General features: G+C 45.9%; 1 protein-coding gene across 1 annotated transcript in view; it reads left to right on the forward strand.

The window, feature by feature from the left end:
* Positions 1-19,819, forward strand: part of SLC5A2 (solute carrier family 5 member 2) — a 138,405-nt gene that overhangs the window by 87,799 nt on the left and 30,787 nt on the right. Inside the window, exons 9-11 of the mRNA XM_086931856.1 lie at positions 15,231-15,366; positions 16,733-16,840; positions 17,265-17,415. Of these exons, the coding sequence (XP_086787982.1) occupies positions 15,231-15,366; positions 16,733-16,840; positions 17,265-17,415 (395 nt within the window). The remainder of the gene's footprint in view (positions 1-15,230; positions 15,367-16,732; positions 16,841-17,264; positions 17,416-19,819) is intronic.

Raw genomic sequence — 19,819 nt, forward strand, 5'->3', positions numbered from 1 at the left:
CAACAAGCTTGGTGGAGTTGAGTCTTGTGCCCTCTGTCACAAAGCTGTGATGCTTTGGCAATGGCTAACACTTCACAGAGCTTTCAGTCATCTAGCGAGGTCCCTCAACACCAGGACAGAAAACCTCAGAAGGCATCATCCTGCCAATCACAAGTGACATCTGCACTCGGAGGCGGCATTGGTTATCTTTGCCCAGTGGGGCGTATCCTCGTTAGACCTATTCGGTACCTTCCGAAATACTCTTTGTCGGAGCCTGGCTTAGTATATGGTTCTCACGTATGTAAGTGTAGCACCTTGCACTAATCCAAACAACCTTTATGGTGATTTTAGTGGTCTTAGACAACCTGAGAAATCCCTCTAAGTGGTAGCTGTGGAGAGCAGCCTTCAGGCTTAGTCCAGAAGGAGTGTAAAGCAGCTTGTTTTACCAGTACGTAACCTTATGGTGTACTTTAAGTGAGAAAGAACCACACAGTGTAGTTATAAATATGTGTATTTATTATAAACACTCACTAACACATTGCAATATCTCCTACCTGGAGATATAAACACAATACACACAAATACTTTGGAAATAAAACACACAAGTAGCACAAATACACAGTGGTCTCTAGGGGGAGACCAAACCATATACTAACATAGTGGAATCAGAACCACGACTTAAGTCAATACTGGACCCAGAAGACGTAGAAGAGTCAGAGACCCAAGAAACCACCCAAGATCAGTATCTCGGAACTCCACGGAGGTCATGTGCAGAGTGGGAACACAACCGCTTACTCAATGTAAGTTAATGGGTAAGTCGCTGTTGCAAACTTAAAGAAGAATGACCTTTCCCGGCAGACCCTGACGAAAACCCGTGGAAGATGAAAGGTTGGAGGGTAACCCAAGCCGTTGATACCCCAGGAACCAGGAAACCTACACCAGGGAAGCCGGATGCATAGGTGCGAAGAGACGTCAGAAACTGCCGTAGACTACAATGAAGGACTTCAGAAGAGATTCAGCTGGCAAATAAGGTGAAAGTGTCCTGTGGAACCCAAAGGTGGATTCAAGATGAGAGGTACCTGCAAGCAGAGGGGACAGTGTCTATGCCACTCAGGAGTGACACGCTAGCATGGAAGAAGAATGCACACCGCTGTCTGAGATGCAGGAGATTTGATGGTGCCCTTGAAGGTTCAGATGTCTGGACCAGGCGATGCTGTGGAATACCAGGAGCCGTTCATTAGCTGTCGCACATTGGATGTCAAGAGCCAAGGGTTCAGTGTCTGGCGGGGGCACCAACAGGCCTTGGCAACGGCAACCAACGTAGTTGTAGAAAAAGGTGCAGTGTTGGGACCAGTGTGGTCCAAGTGACTCACCAGAAGCCGGTCAGTGAGAGCAGCCCCGAACAAGAAGGGGAGCTAACTGGAGTGAAAGAAGACTTTCAAGAGAACCCACAGGCCGGAGGCACAGGAGTCACAAGAGGACCTCGAGCAGCTCACCAAAGGATGAAGGCCCACGATGCAGAGGATGCGGTGTAGGCGGCGATCTTGGCTGCAGGAGACGCTTGAGGCTGGAGCTTCTTGGAGCCCGAAGATCTCTGGAGGAGAGATTCAACAAGCCTTGGCAACGACAAGTTGACGTGGTGCACAGGCGTACTGCTCCAGCGGTTCCATGGGATACTGACTTCAAATTTGCTGTGAAGACAAGGCAGGCCTCGCGGGAGTTGAAGAACCACTATATGAGGTTGAATCTTTCAAGGTCCGTAGAAGCTCAGGAACAGCAGACTGGTCAGCTTTGTTGCGGTGCTTGCAGATGCAGGGGAGTGACTCCTTTACTCCAAGGGAGATTTCTTCGGGTTTCTTGGATGTCCACATGGCTTGTGAAGAACCTGTATGGAGCACAGGCACAGACGTTGCAGAAGACTTGCAGGACGACGAGACCAGGAGCAGCAGGAGTCTTCCTAGTTGCAGTCTAGGTTCCCGAAGCGAAGTCCAGTGAAGCCCAAGGTGCCCAGATGGTTAAAGCAGAAGTGGTTTCGGATCTGAATCTTGTCCCACAAATAATCTAGGGACCCACCCACAGGTAAGACTTTAAGTACCCTAAGGAAACGGTTACGACGATTCAGGGATTCCTCCCAGAGGAGGGGCTGGGCAGTGGGGAGGATACTCCAATGTCCTTTGTCCAGTTTAGCACCAGAGCAAAAGCCAACGACTCCCTGAACTGGTTTAAAATGGAGTATGCAAGGAGAGCAACAAATGTGCCCTTCAGAGCAGTCTAGTGGCGCTGGAAAGTGCCCCCACCCTGTCCCATTACACGAAGTCCATGCTGGGAAGGGCTCACACCTCCCTGTGACAGGAAAACTATTGTCCTGCCTTTCCCTGCTCGAGCTTGGCTCAGCAGCAGGAGGGCAGAATCATGTCTTTGGTCAGCAGCAGCCATAGTTTGCTGTCTGGGTCTAGAAGACTGGTACCGGGAGTACTGAGTTCCTCCCGGACGAGCTTTACAGTGCATGGATTCATATGTGGGGGTATGATTTCAACATGTTTGATACCAAACACAACAGGGTTTGTTACAGCCAGTTCACAGATAGCCATCACTTAATGACGCATGGCCACTCTATATCGTAATGGCTGATGCACTTACAACCCGGAAGAATGGACTCTGAGGGTCATAGAGGTGTCCTGCTCATGCAGGGACACCCTCCCACTTATAACCGACCACCCTGTCTTCAGGATTGAAAAGCCTACTTTAGGGGTGACCTCAGATATAAGGAAACTTATATCTGTCGTAATTGGTGCTAGCACTAACTTACACAGGCTACAAAGGCAGGCCTGTAGACACAATTTGAGTGGTCTCTCATGGGTGGCATAATGCATGCTTCAGCCCATGGGAGACCCCTGGTATACTTATGTCCAGGGTACCTTAGTACCATATATTAGGGACTTACAAGGGTACACCAGTAGCCAATCTGGAGTGTACCTAAGTACTCACCATGTCCAATAAAGGAAAGCACAGAGACTGGAGTCCATGTCAGCAAAACATAAGGACACCACCAAAAAAGTGGAGGTGACCATGAAATCAGATCCTACTTTCCTACACTCTTAGTTCAGGGTGTTGTGCTCTGGAGTATCCTCCTCAGGGACCTCTAGGAGAAGATCACCTTCATTGGGAATCCACCTCCTATACATATTTTCTCCTCTGCCACTGATCCTGCAGGTCCTTAGAAAAGTTAGGATTGACAGAGCACAGTTAATTCTGGTGGCACTCACTTGGGTCAGGTGGGTCTGGTACTCCAAACTGCAGACTATGAGCATCCACCCTCCATTTTGCTTCCTCTGATAGGGCCTGCTTACAAACAGCAATGAAGGGTGCTTTACCCAAACCTCCACAATCTACACATTTGTAGGTAGGGTTTGAATGGAATCAACTAAGAGGCTTTGAAATACAGTCATAGGAGGTTGATGTCATTTTGGCTGCTCGTCTAGTTAATTTGGGCTGCTGGACCAAGTTTTTCACCTCACCTAGTGTGAAGAAACGCAGGTTGACCATTCGTTTTTCTTGCTTGTGTCATCTTTTGACCTAACAAGGCTTTGCTGTGAGCACTGTTGTCAAGATGCACAAAAGACTTTTAACGTGGCTTAACACTGCCTTGTAAATAAGGCACCCTTTGATGCTATACTTAGCATGAAAATGGAGGGCAATGGGTGTTGCAGTGGGGGTTCCACTGCAACACCCATTGATTTTGACGCTGCCCCATATTTACAAGAGTGGCGTGAATATGAGGCTGCACTAAAATTAAGACCAGGTAAAACCTAGACTTACCCTGGTGCAATGAGGAAAAATGTTTAATTTCTCCTTGTTTTTGCTGTTTCCATGTTGTGCAGCACACATGGAAACAGCAAAATGGACTCTGATAATATGATAGTTACTCTTTTGCTATTATAACTTTCGCCATTTTTTAAATTTTTTGGGGGCGATTTGTTATTTTTTTTTGTTGGTTGGACCCGGTACTACCAGAACATCACTTCGATAGTGCTCCTTCCAGCTCTGTATTCTATATCATTCTTGCCCATACCCTCGCTGGAGGGCTCCAGAGTCACCTGAATAGCATTATACACGTTATTACTCCATGTCAGACCGCCTAATAATCCTCACCTTGAATGTAAAAGGCCTCAACCACTCCTTGAAAAGGAGTGCTATTTTATCGTATTTGGAACGATCTGGGGCACACATTAGCTTATTACAAGAAACTCATCTCCCCCCCAAAGACCAACATAGACTCCATTCCAAACATTTTCCCTATCATTACTTTTTGTCCCTCCTGAATAAAACCGCTGGAGTAGCTCTCCTGATCTTCCGGCACTTTAGGGGCAAAGTCCTTAAATATGCGGAGATAAAGGGGAGGAGATTAGCCTACTCACTACAAATTGGCCCAAACGTGGTCACTATAGCTACTATATATGCGCCTAACGAGGGACAAGAAGCTTTCCTTCGGAGGGCCTTGACGGAGGTACTGGGTTCCCAGACTCGATCACTCATGATAGGGGGGGACCTTAACCTCGTCTTTGATAATGACCTGGACAGGTCAGAGCAAAGATATGGCCATACCTAGACCCTTTCTAAAGGGGAACTACAATGGTTTCACGCACGGGCCTCACAGACATCTGGAGACTCACTCACTGTCAGACCCTCGACTACACATACTAGTCATATGCACACAAAACCTATGCTAGGTTGTACCCCCCCCTGGTCAGCCCAGACCTCATTGCCACAGTGTAGGGAGTCACTATCGAACACAGATCTCATTCCGACCATGCGGTGGTACAAACTACATTGGAGATCCCTAAACACAATCTACATAACAAAATGAATAACTGTGGGTCAACTGTGTGTCTAGGTGTGTTGAGATGACTCAAGGTGTACTCTTATTGTATTAGTAGAGCACACAACAGGATATCACACTGTTTGGGAAGATATCCATCAGTTACTTGTCCTTTACCGCCCTTTCATCATTTGAACCACTTCCCAAAGTGGAAGATCTTTGTTGTTGCCACATGTTGTGGGACTGGCTACTGTTGTAAAATTAAGGGTTTGAATGTGGAATGGTATTAGTAACTGAAAGCAGTGCAAGAAAAGATTGTGAAAACAGAAGAAAAAGTGCTCTATGATAAAATTGAATAGTGAACGCAAAAATAATTTATTCTGGTGCCGTTCACTTCCAAGACTAAAACCAATTCAGTGCAAAATTGCCAGTGAGTAAACCTAATAGTCACTGGCCCGATGTAACGGGCCAGTGACTGGTTTTAGTCTTGGAAGTGAACGGCACCAGAATAAATTATTTTTGCGTTCACTATTCAATTGTATCATATAGCACTTTTTCTTCTGTTTTCACAATCCTTTCTTGCACTGCTTTCAGTTACTAATACCATTCCACCTTCAAACCCTTAATTTTACAACTGTAGCCATTCCCACAACAGGTGGCAACAACAAAGATCTTCCACTTTGGGAAGTGGTTCAAATGATGAAAGGGCGGTAAAGGACAAGTAACTGATGGATATCTTCCCAAACAGTGTGATATCCTGTTGTGTGCTCTACTAATACACCAAGAGTATACCTTGAGTCATCTCGACACATCTAGACACACAGTTGACCCACAGTTATTCATTTTGTTATGTAGATTATGTTTAGGGGGCTGTAACTGCGTGGTCGTTAAATATTCCCTGGGACCCTCCATTTACCTGTTCGTTGTTATTGACCCCTAAACACAGCCCATACACTAGATCCTGGCATCTGCGAGAGAACATCCTACAAAGCCCAGAACATATTCTACAGATCTCCAATGCCATAGACAACTATTTAGCCATAAATTACACTTAGGGTATAGCCACCTCTATGCTTTGGGATGCCCTAAAGGCGGCGATCAGGGGGAATTGATTGGCATATCGGCGGCTGTTAGAAATGGGGGTCTCTAGTTGACAGCGGTAGGTACCTTTGTCCAAATAGTGACCCTTGCTTCTAGTCAGGGTAAGGGGCTACACTCCTAAAATAACCTCTGATAGCCCTCTTGGTAGCTTGGCATGAGCAGACAGGCTTATCTCAGAGGCAGTGTGTAAAGCATTTGTGAACACACAGTAATACAGTAAAACGTTCTACAAATGGACACCACACCAGTTTAGAAAAATAAGTAATCTTTCTCTAAACCAAACAAGACCAAAACGACAAAAATCCACAATACAGTAATAAAAATATGACTTTCAAATGGTAGAAATACTTCAGTTCAAAGCAAATTGCAGATGCAACACTTTTTACACAAACTACCTTGGATGCATCACGCACAAAACAAAAAGGGTTGCAGGGAAGGTGATGCGTCGGTTTCTTACTGCTTCTCAGGGGAGGTGATGCATCAGTTCCTTACTGGAGAGGAGGTGATGCGTCGGTTTCTTACTGCATGGGGAAATGATGCGTCTGTTTCTTACTGCATGGGGAGGTGATGAGTCTGTTTCTTACTGCATCCCCCAATGATGCGACAAACTTGGCGCTTCAATGTGATGCGACGGTCCAGGATGATACGTGGATTCTTGCAGCCGCACAGCAGGCCTAGCGCCGGAATCAGCACGGTCTCAGACTTCGGAGACTGGTGCACTTGAGGCGTCATACGGCAATTTGTCGAGCCGAGGGCAGGTGCTGCGACAATTTCTTTGGCGATGCGTCGGATACAGGTGCTGATATTTCACGCTTCTCAAAGTTGTGTTATTTTTTCCTGCTCCCAGTGGCAAACAGCCTCCAGAGGTCCAAAACAAGAGCAGGCACCTCTTAGCAGGTCAGAACTCCCAGCAAGGAAGTTCAAGGGAACTGGTGGTGATGTATTGTCTATGGATGGGCCAAGGTATTTTACAGAGAGATTCCCAAAAAGGAGGCTACTTAGGAATGCTTTAGTAGGCAGATCACGCCTGCAAGTCTTTTATTAAGACTATTACAGGATCCCAAAGTAAAAAAAAAACGTTAATCTTAAAGACACTCAAAAGTAGTCCTGGAAGGGGAGTAAGTCTGTTTAAAGGACTCTAGTGTCCGTTGTCCCGGGGTTTCTTCTCTGAGATGTTGGGGTGGTATCGCCGTTCCAGGGAAGAGGAGAAAACACAAGAAAGAAACAAAGGTTAGGTCGCTGTCTGGACTTGTGATAAGGGTGCTACCTTCACCAGCTCATGTTGTCACCCGGGAGAGAGAGAAACGGTGTGGGGAACTATTTACAACAGTGGCCCCCCTTTTTCCCCACCCCCTCCCCTCTTCACTCAACCGTTCTTAAACCTCCCCGGCCCCTTAGCCTCTGTAGTATATTTGCCCAGTGCACTTGCCTGGGACCACTGTCCTCCTGGACCGCGGTAGTGGATATCGGGGCATCCCCTCCTCCTCTCAGACGTCCAGATACTTCCACGTTAGGGGGCTCTGGAAACGAGCTTCCACCGCACTCTGCTGTGGTCCGGTGTCCGGGGTCCTCCGACCCCGTGTAGACGATTCCCTCTCCAGTTCCCGTGGTCCGGGCCGTCCTCTCTCTGGAATCCTCGCCGTCTTCTGCTCTGAAATCGGTGTCTGACGTCATCTGAGGGCGTCGCTCCTCTGCTAGACCACTGACCTTGATCTGGAGGAGGAGCTTGTCGGAATCCATGATGGAGTTCCGGGTCGGCGGGGACTCCGTATTACAGGTGGCAAGCTCAGTTTCAAGCCCTTGGAGTTCTTCCTCAAGCAGGGGACACAGCAAACAGCAAAGTCCTCTTTCCTTTCCTTGGCAGAAAGTAGCCACTGCAGACCAACCTCAAACAGCAAACAGCACAGGGGCAGTATTCCTCCTCAGTTTTTCCAGCTCTTCTCCTTGGCAAATGTCTCTCTTGATTTCCAAGAAGTGATCTAAAAATCTGGGGTCTGGACCCCGTTTTTATACAGTAAATCTCTTTGTTCTCAGTGACAGAGAAGCTCTTTACCCAGCCAAAACCAGTTCTGTCCTCTCTGGTGTAGCTTCCTGGAATGAGGTGGAAAAAGCATTGTGGAAGGCAGACCAGGCCCATTCAGATGAAAGGAAATCTCTTCCCCCTACTCTAAATGCAGCCCTGGTCTATTCAGTCCAATCCGGACTCATCCGGACTCTCTGGAGCCACTGCACCTCCCCAGCCCCTGTCACACCAATGCCATACAGTCAATACACAAACCCATCAGAGGCACACTGGATGACTAAGCAAGAAAATACCTACTTTCTAAAAGTGGTATTTTCAAACACAGAATGTAAAAATCACCCTTACTAAAAGATGCATCTCAACTGTCTGAGATCAGGCATATCAAACTTTATTTTCCTATCTTATTCCCAGGGAAAGTTATGTTTATAAAATGTTATAAGCATACTCCCCATTCTCCTATGGGAAGAGATAGCCTTGCAATAGTGAAAACGAAATTGGCAGTAATTCACTATCAGGACATGCCACACACATCTGGGAATGTCCTACCTTTTACATACATTGCACCCTGCCAAAAGGGGTACCTTGGCCCTACCTTAGTGGTGACTGGCATGTAAGAAAAGGGAAGGTTAGGGCCTGGCAAGAGGGTGAATTTGCCAAGTCGATATGGCAGTACTAAACCACACACAGGCTCTGCAATGGCAGGCCTAAGTTACATTTAAAGGCTGCTTATTTGGATGGCACAATCAGTGCTGCAAGCCCACTAGCAGCATTCGATTTACAGGCCCTGTGCACACACAGTGCACTATACTAGGGTCCGACAAGTAAATCAAATAGCCAATTATGGAAACCAATCCATAACAACAATGTACATAGGGAGCATTTGCACTTTGGCACTGAACCGCAGTGGCAAAGTGCTCAAAGTATCTAGACCAGCAAAACAAAGTCCAACACACAGGAGGTAAAGGCAAAATTGCAGGGGAGACCCACGCCAATGGTGCCAGGTCTAACAGCGGCTGAAAAGAAAACCAGCCGGGATAAGCCCCAACAGCTCTCCCTTCAAGTAGTAGAACTTGAACGCATTCACAAAAGGACAGGTGCCCCTAGAGTATGGAGACAGCGGGAGGCTGCTAGAGCTCAGCTGGCTGACTTAGACACAGACAGAGCGGAATACACTGCAATCTGTCTTAAACATCGATACTACGTGGGTGGGGACAAGTGCGGGTGCCTCCTAGCCAACAGATTGCGGGCCCAAAGACAGGAGCAACAAGTCCAGGAGGTCATGGACTCGAGAGGCTAGGTACAGAACGAGGGCCCCTATATAGCGGAGGCCTTTCGGGGATACTACAAATATCATTATAAGGCTCAGTCTCTTGCATTAGAGAACATCCCAGCATACCTTTGGGACGTGCATACAACAGCCCTCACCCCAGACGGATGATTTTTACTGCTCTATTCAAATTGAGGAAGTCATCTCCTGCATTGTTCGTCAAAAGGTATCCAAATCCCCTGGCCTCAGCGGGCCAAGGAATACGGCGGCTCAATTGAGGCTGACATGCAGTAACGCTGGTGAATTACGTCTTGAGGAAGCCCCTTCTAGGGCAAAATGCTTTGGCTGTACTGTTTCATCATTTCACGCCACGAGTGGTCCGAGAAGTCATTAAAGGATCACTTTTTGAAATCACTGAAGAGTCCGGATTGTTTCATGCTCTGTGCATTTGTGCTTTGAAACCTCTATGTGTTCTTTATCACCAAATCAGCACTGAAAGCCTGGGATAAACTTGCATCCCTGAGCGACCTCACCTCCTTACCTTCGGCTTTGACCCTCATAGTAGCGAATCCGGATTTCCCACCGGCTCTGAACAATACAGCATTCCACAGATGAAACCAACCAGGATGTAGATCAGCCCGACATTTCTTTGACATGGACGGCCCCATCCCATTCGAGTCCCTCCCCAGTGAACTAGGGCTCCCCGAAAATTAGCGTTGGCACTATAGGCAGATATGCCACTGGGTGATGCACCCAAAAGTTCATGCAGGGGCACAACTTTACCTCACACCCTTTGAACTCTGGCTGCTCTCAACCCCCCCCCGAACCCACGCTTAATCACACACTTATATAGATTCCTACACCCACAAGCACTCCTACCAAATCTTCAGGACAACTTCGTTGGGACTCAGAGATCGGGTGGGAATTGACGCCGAAAGAATGGGAAGACACTCACTACCGTGCAAGGCACACAGTTCGTAACATTACAGGGATCGAAACAGCGACAAAGATTATAACATATTGGTACCTTACCCCTATTAGACTCCACAAGTTTGCACCCTCCAAATTCCCAGACTGCTGGGGTAATTTTGGCTTCCCAGGCACTTTAACACACGGTATGCAACGGTTACCACGCATTTTTTACAACGCGGTACCGTTAGCACGCTACTTTTACCACGCAGGTCACTACAACGAAATGCGCTGGGGGGCGCTCCAGGATAGTAAATACTTTAATTTACTATCCAACTCCTTTCCCTAGAGTCCACGGGGACTGGAGTTGGAATAGTAAATTAAACAATTTACTTTCCAGCGCCCCTCCACGCAAGTCGTTCTAACGACTTGCGTGGTAAAAGTAGCGTGGTAACGGTACGCGTTGTAAAAGTACGCGTGGTACCGTCATACATCCTTAACACACATGCTATGGGACTGCCCAAAATGTGTGCCATATTGGATAAGGGTCCCTAATGACGTTAAAATGGAACTCCCAAGATTCCTCGCCTACGTCATTTTGGGCCTACCCAATGCTCTCACTTTCCCACTAAAATCCTGTAGAGGTAGGCAAATCGGGCTCGCTCTATTGGCATCTTTGCAGAACACACTGTCGCATTGGGATACAGATCATATCCCGACATATCAAGGATGGCTGCACTGATTGTGGTACATTATGGGAATGGAACGGGTTACCCTAACACTGTTGAATCAAACTTCAGCTTTTCACAAGGTATGGATACCATTTCTGAATCTCCTGACATCAGAATTTCGTGAACTTACCTGCCCCAAGTATCTACCCTTCTTACACCTCTCGGAGGCCCCCATGACTCCTTCTTCCAAGTCCTGAGTTGGTACATATTGAGGTGGGGGGAATGCAACACAGTCGTTATCAGTCAGTTCAAGGCAGACCGGTTCCGAGGTTGGGAGGGAGGGAGGAGTTTTGGGGAGTTTAAAATAAATGCATGTAAAGCAGCCTGTGTTCACAGGCTATCTGGCTCATGTTACTTGTTATGATGGAATTTCAAAAAGAAATTGAAAAGATAAAGCATGAAGTGTAGAAAGGAGTAGAGAGAACTGCAGGGAAGAGAATAAGAATTTCTTGCAGGGTGGGGAAGTGGATAGGGAAGAGAAGACCCATATGTTTATATTTAGGCTTTTATAGTGTGCGTCGCTACCCTACCAGGCCTTCCCACGGCTGATGTTGTAACAATCCCCACAATGATGCTGTCTCAAAAGAACACATTTTTATATTTTTCCTTAACCTAAAGAGAGCTTCGCTGTTGCCAAGATAAAGCTAAAGCGAAAAACAGTTCCAGAGTTTGGAGTCAGATAGCGGACCTACCTACCTCCTGCTCTGGCTTTCCAAAATCTGGCTTGAATGACTAAGTTAGACTTAGTTAACTGGAGAGCCCTAAATTGTACATAACACCGAATGAGGCCTCATCGAAACCTGAGAAAAGGCCTTGGAGTCAACATATAATGCCTTTAAATTTAATCCACTTCTCCATGGGGAGTCAGTGGTGTAATGGCAGATGAGGGGACACCAGGTGATATATACGTATATGGTGTAGTTGGATCACACCAGCGTTTTGTATAGTCAGCAGTTGCTTGAGCGAGGACTGTAAGACCCCCAGATAAAGTACATTGTCATAGTCTAGGCAAGATACGATGTTGCCTGGACTATAGTCTTTTGCATGGGATCTGATAAAGACTACAAGATCTTTTCCAGGCTGCAGAGTAAGCCACATCAACATCCAGTTTCTTTGATCTGATGGTCCAGCCTTCGCTCACTATTGAGCCAGAACCCCTGATCTTTTATTGCAGGTTTACATGAGGGGAAATGGTCAAGCTCACCCAGCCACCACGCTGGAGACCAAAGTGCTTGCTGGCTGACCTCCACCGCATCAACTAACTCTGCAGCTTTAACTCCATTAAGCTGGAGACAATTCATACACCCGCCAGTTAGAAACAGCTAGGAGGCAGGATCTGAGGTACACTATACTGCATCCATGCTCAGGGGAAGCGAGAATGTAAATTGAGTGTTGTTGGCGTACGAGAATAGAGTACGGTCAAAAGACTCTAAAGTCCACCAAAGGACGCACGTAGATGTTAAGAGCCCATGTTAAAAATCTAACTTCAAGTCAGGCAGGTCAGGAAGCAGCAAAAAACCATCATGCAGGTGCTGGGTGACTGAACTAGTGGTGAAGAGTTCCCCTGTTGAATGTGATTTCAACTTTGGGTTCTATTAATCGAATGTAGAACTTCAAAGCCTTTAGCCTTTACAGAACGGTAGGATGACAAGGGATTTTCTTAGACAGGATGCCACGGAGTTCCAAGTAGTTACAGCAGATCCAGAAAAGGATTGCTTTCAAAGTGTAAGTCATGTGCCATTCGCAATTTCTGCGATTTTAGATGAAGTGAGTTCTTGCTCCTGGGTTCTCTCAAGCCACCTAAGATGGCCAAAAAGGCTTGTTAGCTTGGTGTACCTGTTTTCAAGGCATGGAAAGTAACAGTTGATTTTGAACTTTATCCGAGCTTCTAAAGGGAGTCAGTGAAGGTACCCTACTATGGAGAGATGCGATTAAATACCTTTTAGTTAACAATCAACCTTGTGAAGAAAACATGTGTAAGTTAGTGTTCGTAATGCTAAAGGATGACTCCTTGTGAAAACAAGCAAATGCAAAGTTAAGAATTTGCGCTCCTTACTGAATATAAATAATTATGAAATATACATTTTAAGTGTGAGGTCCATATCTTTAAACACGTGTTGTGCTAGAATATTTTTCTGACTTCCAGTAATAGCAGAATGTCAGGTTTCCAAACTTCTAACAACAAAATCCTGGCTGCTGCAACTATGTAGCACAATTGCCTAGCAAGGACGCAATGGACCAAGAGGCACATGTAGAATAAACATTCAAGATGGCAGTCACCATATGCAAATTTTGCCAAAGTAATCTGGCTCCTTTGGTCCTGGAGTCCTTCTTGTCTTCACTCATGTGTTCAGTGTAGTTCATCCATCAGAGGTGCAGTGCGGCAAGGTCTGTGCATCCCGCGGATCATGCGAACTGTTACTCGACTCAGAAGTCTATGTTTCTCTTTGCCATTACTTCTGCATGCCATGTAAGCATGCTGATGGCCTCCTGAGTTCAGCTTCCATATACTTCAATGTTCCTGACAAAAGGAAGAATGCGTTCTTTCTACCAAAAGTAGTCACACCTTTCCACATGGGCCAGTCCATAATGTGTTCTACGTTCTTTTCTCTGCCATGTTCATTTAAAGAGTAAAATCTACAGTGGTTGTATTCATAGCGTGCCCTTAGTTTCTACATTGATGGGACTAAAGATTATCAGGTGGACGGTCAGCTGATTCTTGGTTTTGCTAGTCCAAAGACAGTACAGGCCGTTGAGAAACGGATCTTATCCTGATGGGTTATCGATACAACCTGTGTAATGTCCCAGCCAAAAAAGGATCCTCTGGAGCTTGAGACACTCCAATATTGAAAATCTGCCAAACAGCCACATGGGCATCTATCACACTTTCACCAGGAATTACTCCATCAATTTACAAGTCCACAGTGGGGTCATTTTGCCTGCTCAGTCCTGAAGGACTTTCTAAAGTAAAGTTCTCTCCCCATCGCCACTTTCTTGGAGGGGACATTGCTGTGGCATTGATTTATAAGAAATTAGAAGTATCCACAAGAAAAATAAGTTACATACCTTTAGTAACACTCTGGTGGATATGCAAAAAACTGGCAGGGGCAATAAGTTGGCAGATGATTTGCAGGTGTGGGTGCAATGCTCGCTGAGTTGCTAGAGCAGCCTCACGTAAAGCCAACGTGAAGGTCAATCACGACTGCACCAGTATGGTACAGCTGTGATTGCTTCTCTAAAGAAAATTTGGTTGGTCGTATTTCTGATCACCTGCTATTAACAACAAAAATGGGGTAATTATTCCCTTTCAGAAATCCTTGACTTGATATTGAAAATGAAACTAAAGATGATGATGGTAGATGTCTTTTTTTGACTCTTAAAATAAATAATGCCCAGCTCTCTTCCATGACGGTTTGGAAGTTAATCTGTTGCCATAATACGTGTACCTGGCTTGCACCACAGAGCTTTTGTAGGGCTCAGATAGCGTCACCACCAGATAGGTACTTCAGCTTAAGATGGATCAATGGCATTTAACGTACTTCAAAGCTTACACAAAAACACCTTTACTGCACTAAAAAATATTGCAATTAATTTGCTAACTGGTCCTAGGTCAGTCTCTAACCAACCCCCTAGCCCTATACCCTACACTCCAACACTAAGCCCCACCCTTAATCTATCCATTGACCCTAATCACTTTTTGATGTTTTACATTTCTTAAGCTTTACTGTATGTTGATTTTGGTGGCATACATTTTTCTATTCTGTTAAATTAGTTGCTTTGAAATATTTCAATACCAGTAAAAAGAGCACAGATGAGAAGTTGCAGTATGCAACCCAGAGACCCATCAGGCGCCAACCCAAATGTATTGGAGTTTCTAATATTCCAGAGCATAATCTGTATAACAATGAGTGCTGATGCCAAAAGCTTTGCTCAGAAGCCAGGGGCCAGTGCAATTAAATGTCAGCACACAAAATACCAAGACTGTGTAGTCTTGATTCCACCTCATACCTACTAAATTATCTACCAGACTCTCCCTGTCTCTTGTCCACTCTTGCTTTCTCCCTTTATGACAGTTTTCTGTCTTTCTTCTTCTCCTTCTTTCTACTTAGTGTGCCCCCCACGCCCCCTTTGTCTTTGCAAATTTCCAATAAGGAAAAATAATTGCCAATACCCAAAAACGAGTGCCGCTGGCCCTCATGTGCTTTCTTTTAGCTGCCTCTTCCACTTTAACAGCTTCTTTCCCCAGTCACCACCTTGGCCTCTCTACTTGATATTTCTGCTCCCTCTCCTTTCTCATTCTCTTCACTCTTTGTATGCCTTCCTTCTCTCACTCCCCTAGTTTTAGCTCTTCTTTTCTCTCTCATTTCTCCAGACATCTCTGATCACTCTTTTTTTCTGCAGGTGATAGTGCAGCGATGTCTGGCAGGGAAGAACCTGACGCACGTGAAGGCGGGCTGCATCCTCTGTGGGTACCTCAAGTTCCTGCCCATGTTCCTCATGGTGATGCCTGGCATGATCAGCCGCATCCTTTACCCAGGTACGGCAAGACATATCCGCTGTGATCCTCGTAATGTCGCTGTCTATCTGACCTGCTTGGGACACAGGAATACATAGCAGACGGGCATGCAGTGGCCATTGTTCTTACTACCAAAGGATATTTATGTTGGCAACCCTCATAGAACCCCCAGGCCCTGAGATAGTCTTCAGAACCTCTCATGGAGCAGAAAATGGCCGGCCTAAACCATGGTCAGACTCAGAGAGAAAATAGACCTAGGCACCAAAATAGGAGGCCCTCATTAGTGAATTAGAAAGCTAAAAAGGGGGCCATGTTTGCAAATTGGGGCAAGTTTGAATTGCAAACACACGCTGTATAAGTGTTTTGCAAAGTAAGGAAAACTCTGTGGATTTCAGTTTGCTACAGGCAATGTTTGTTTTAATATCAGGGAAATCAATAGTAAACACTGGCCACCAAACCATAAAACAGGCCCACAAACTGCAAAAAAATGGGCCACACACTGACCTGTCAGACCAGTCCTTCATGCACTGGCTGATTGCTCTATCGGCCAGTCCGACTCTGGGCTGAACGCTTCATAGTAACTGTCCACTCTAAGTGTGCAACTCAGTATGGATTATCCGATACCATGTCAGTGCCACAGGAAACACCCAGACTGTATAACTGATTGGGTTGGGGACATAATGTATGTCAAACAAAGCGAGGCTCTCAACAGTGCATAAGGGCAGTGTCAGTAAAGGCCAGCAGCAGTCTCACAACTGGTTCTCCCAGTGACGTAGCCAGTGTGTCAAGGGCAGTTATGCGTGGAAGAAAATTGGGACACTTGGCTGCTGTTTGAACTGTGTAATACAGCAATAATCAAGGTCAGTGGGCGCCTCAGGCCTGTGGGCACTGGTGCCAATGCACCTGCTGCACCAAGGAAGTGTTGCCCCAAGGTTCTCCGATTACTCTAAGGCTGGCCCTACAGTTTTCTGCAGCCCTATGTGAACATGGTCAAATGCACACCATCAAACATCCCCCCCCGCCATGTGCACACACAGGAAAAACACAAGCAAGTCCAATAACACTTCCACCTATTGAAAATCATACGTCTTTCCCAAAGTCACTGAGTAAATAAAATGTTTTGCTTGTATTTCTTTTTTGAACGGTAATACTTAGATGTGTTAAGTGTGAAGGGTGGCATGCACAACTGTTACATGAACGCATCACGTCATCAGAATAGTGTGTTGATCACTTTTACTTGTTCTTTGAGACATAGACACACTAGCAATAAAGCACTGATGCCGGGATTCCTTGGAGGAGGAGATTTTGCTGTCCCCTTTCTCCTGCGGCCTATACTTAAATACCTGTGAATGCTTGGCTGGACCGCTCACACTGTATCTTCTTTTAGATGAGGTGGCCTGTGTGGTTCCCAGTGAGTGCGAGCGCATCTGTGGGACTGCAGTGGGGTGCTCCAACATCGCCTACCCTAAACTGGTGGTATCCATCATGCCCAGTGGTAAGATCCTGCTGCTACCGTAAATTTTTACCAAGCAACTCTCACCTACCCTCTCTTGCTACGTCTGTCTCCTCCTTTCTCTTACTCATTCTGTTTCTTTCTGAGGCTGAGGGCTCTGCAGTCACATGCTCTCTCTTTCAGTCTGGACTACTTGGTCTTGTGTTTTTTTCATGGTATCTCGCCACACTGCAGTCTTACGCTGTCTCCCAGGCTTCCCTTTTCATTTTGCTATCTTTTTATCTTTCTCGCTCATTCTTGTTTATGAACCATGTTTTCTCTAATTTTCACTCAGAACTTGTCTCATTCTCACTCGCTCTGCTCCATGCCCTCCTGCTTACTCCCTCAGCTCACCAAGGTGTTGTGCTTTCTTTCACATGAGTTCTCGCTCTCAGCGGTCTGCAGTCTCAAGCATTCTCTTTTCCAGGTCTCCGTGGCCTCATGCTTGCGGTTATGCTGGCTGCACTCATGAGCTCTCTGGCCTCCATCTTTAACAGCAGCAGCACCATCTTCACGATGGACATCTGGGCGCGAATGCGGCCTCGTGCTAAGGACCGGGAGCTCCTCATCGTGGGCCGGTAAGAAACAAAGGACATGCCACAGGCTGATGCCATAATGTACTTGCTTTAGAACCCAGTGTCAACATAACTAAGTCTGGTCATTTGAGGCTTCCTCCCCCTTATGTAATCTGTTGACAGGCCTTGAATTTGGATTCCGCTCTTTGGCGTCATGAAGGTCAGAATGGACACCATGACCTAGAATTGGAGCCAAGACAACTGCCCTCCTCTTCTGGGCTGGACAATGCAAGAGAGAGCAGTCTGAAGAGGTTTGAAGTGATATGGCTGGCTGCCCTGGAAAAATAAGGATTACACAGCTCGTTCCACAGTAGGACCTTTCCTCCTCTTGCGTAAATGATCCATACATTCGGTGCGCACGAAGTTACAAAGCTACTTTCTTATGACCCTCACATGTCTCACGCCCTTCACTGGGAAGATCACCATCTCGGTCCACGGGATCTGCCATGCTGGCTCCTACTCAGCCCCCAGGTGCCATCCTGCAACCTCAAAAATTGAGCCGCATCAAGACCACGGGTCACCTCTTTCCTAAAGATGCATTGCACAGCTGTGCACAGGAAGGCTCAAACAACAGGCAGAATTTCTGGCTGTCTTCCTTGGAGGAGTCTTCCTTGGGGAATGGAGTAGATAAAAGACCATGGCGGAGATATTAGCCTTGTCTTAAAACATAAAAAATTAGCCTGGTCTTAAAAAACATAGCCCGATTCCAGTGCCCCTGGGCGCTGCAGCCCAACTGCTGCTCTATGAGAGGACAATGCTCCTCTGCCTTCCGCCTTTGCAATGAAAGTCTGACGCGAACGTCCAAGATTCAACGTGGCAGCGCTGTTTTGCCTCAGATATAACTGGCTCCAACAGCCTCGTGGCACGGCCCGCCAGGCCCTCCCGGCTGCGGCCACCTCAGTGCTTTTCATCACCAAGGGCATCAGCTGGCTATAGGTCTCATAACCTCCGCCTGCCACATGCACCTGTTTGTCCTTCAAGTTCAAGTTCAAAGTTTATTATGATTTGGCTCTCATTGAGGGCCACATAAAATAACATACGTATTAACATAGCAAAAATACATAAAAGCTACATACAGCAACAGGAATAACCACAAATTATCTACAAGTAATACAATCATCAACATCTCCCGGAAACACATTAATATATATCTAAAAACTCTTTAAAATATTTAAAAATTCTTGAACAGAACATTTCGTTAGGGGGGCAATAAAGTGCATGGAAGAACATTTTTACATTCACGATTCCCAGTTGTAAACAAATTGGTTTTATCCATTTTTGGCGCATAAGGCGCAAAACCGGACAAATAAACAATACATGGTTAAGATCTTGGACAGCATTATTACATAAATTGCATAAAGGAGAAACTCCATACCATTTTGCTAGGAGTGTATTAAGTGGAAGCAAATTATGACGTAAAAGGTACCATAATCTACGGACACCATGAGGAATGTTCCAAATTAAGTATTGTTGGGCTAGTTTTGGTGTATAGGTTAGAACCAGGGCTTCCCTTTCTTTATACTTCTGTTGGGCAAGTATATCCAGCTTATAACAAAGTTCCCAGGACATACTTTTTAACTTTAACTTTAACTCTAGAGGAGAAAGCAAGAATAACGTGCTTTCATCCAGTTCAAGCAGCGAAACCGCTTTTCTAAAATTTTTTACCAGCTGCGAGAACTCATTAAAGTTGCCCAATAGTTCCTTTTTTAAGAGTTCTCGTAAAGTGCCCGGTTTTCCTCTAGCCAAGCAGGCTACCCATCTTACGAGGGCAGCCAACCCCTGAGCCCAACAGCTTCGAAGTCCGAATTCCAGCCTGCATGAAGAAGTAGAGCAGGCTGAATTGAGGGAGGAGATTTTCCTTAGTACCTTTCCCTCCATTTTTTGCATAAAATCCCATTGTTTCAGATCCACTAATTCCAATCCATAAAGGAGAGTAGCAGGAATTTTCGCGCGGAATACCTCCAAGCATACGGAGAAATGCCTCTTCCCTGTCGCTTTATACAAAGAACATAATCCCCTGCCATGAGCCATTGCTTTTCGGGAGCTATGTTCGATGTGAGGCTTCTCACTAAGATTAGCAGATATTATTTTGCCTAAAAACATGTAGGAATTAACTACCTCAAGTTTTTCTCCGCTTATTGTCCAGTTGTAGCTACTAGATCTGCACTTCTTCTTACCAAAGATGCACATGATTTTACTTTTAGAGCTATTAATTTTCATATAATGTGCATCAACAAAATCATTCAAAGCATGAAGACGATTAGCGAGACCTATCGGGGTCAGATCTAAGACGAGTATGTCGTCCGCATACATTAGAATTGATATAGCTGTCCCTCCAATTTTCGGGGCTAGTCCTTCACAATTTGTAACAGTAGATGGCAAATCGGCCATATACAGAGAAAACAAT

This window comes from Lissotriton vulgaris, chromosome 7 (assembly GCF_964263255.1).
Source record: "Lissotriton vulgaris chromosome 7, aLisVul1.2, whole genome shotgun sequence".
Classification (NCBI taxonomy): domain Eukaryota; kingdom Metazoa; phylum Chordata; class Amphibia; order Caudata; family Salamandridae; genus Lissotriton; species Lissotriton vulgaris.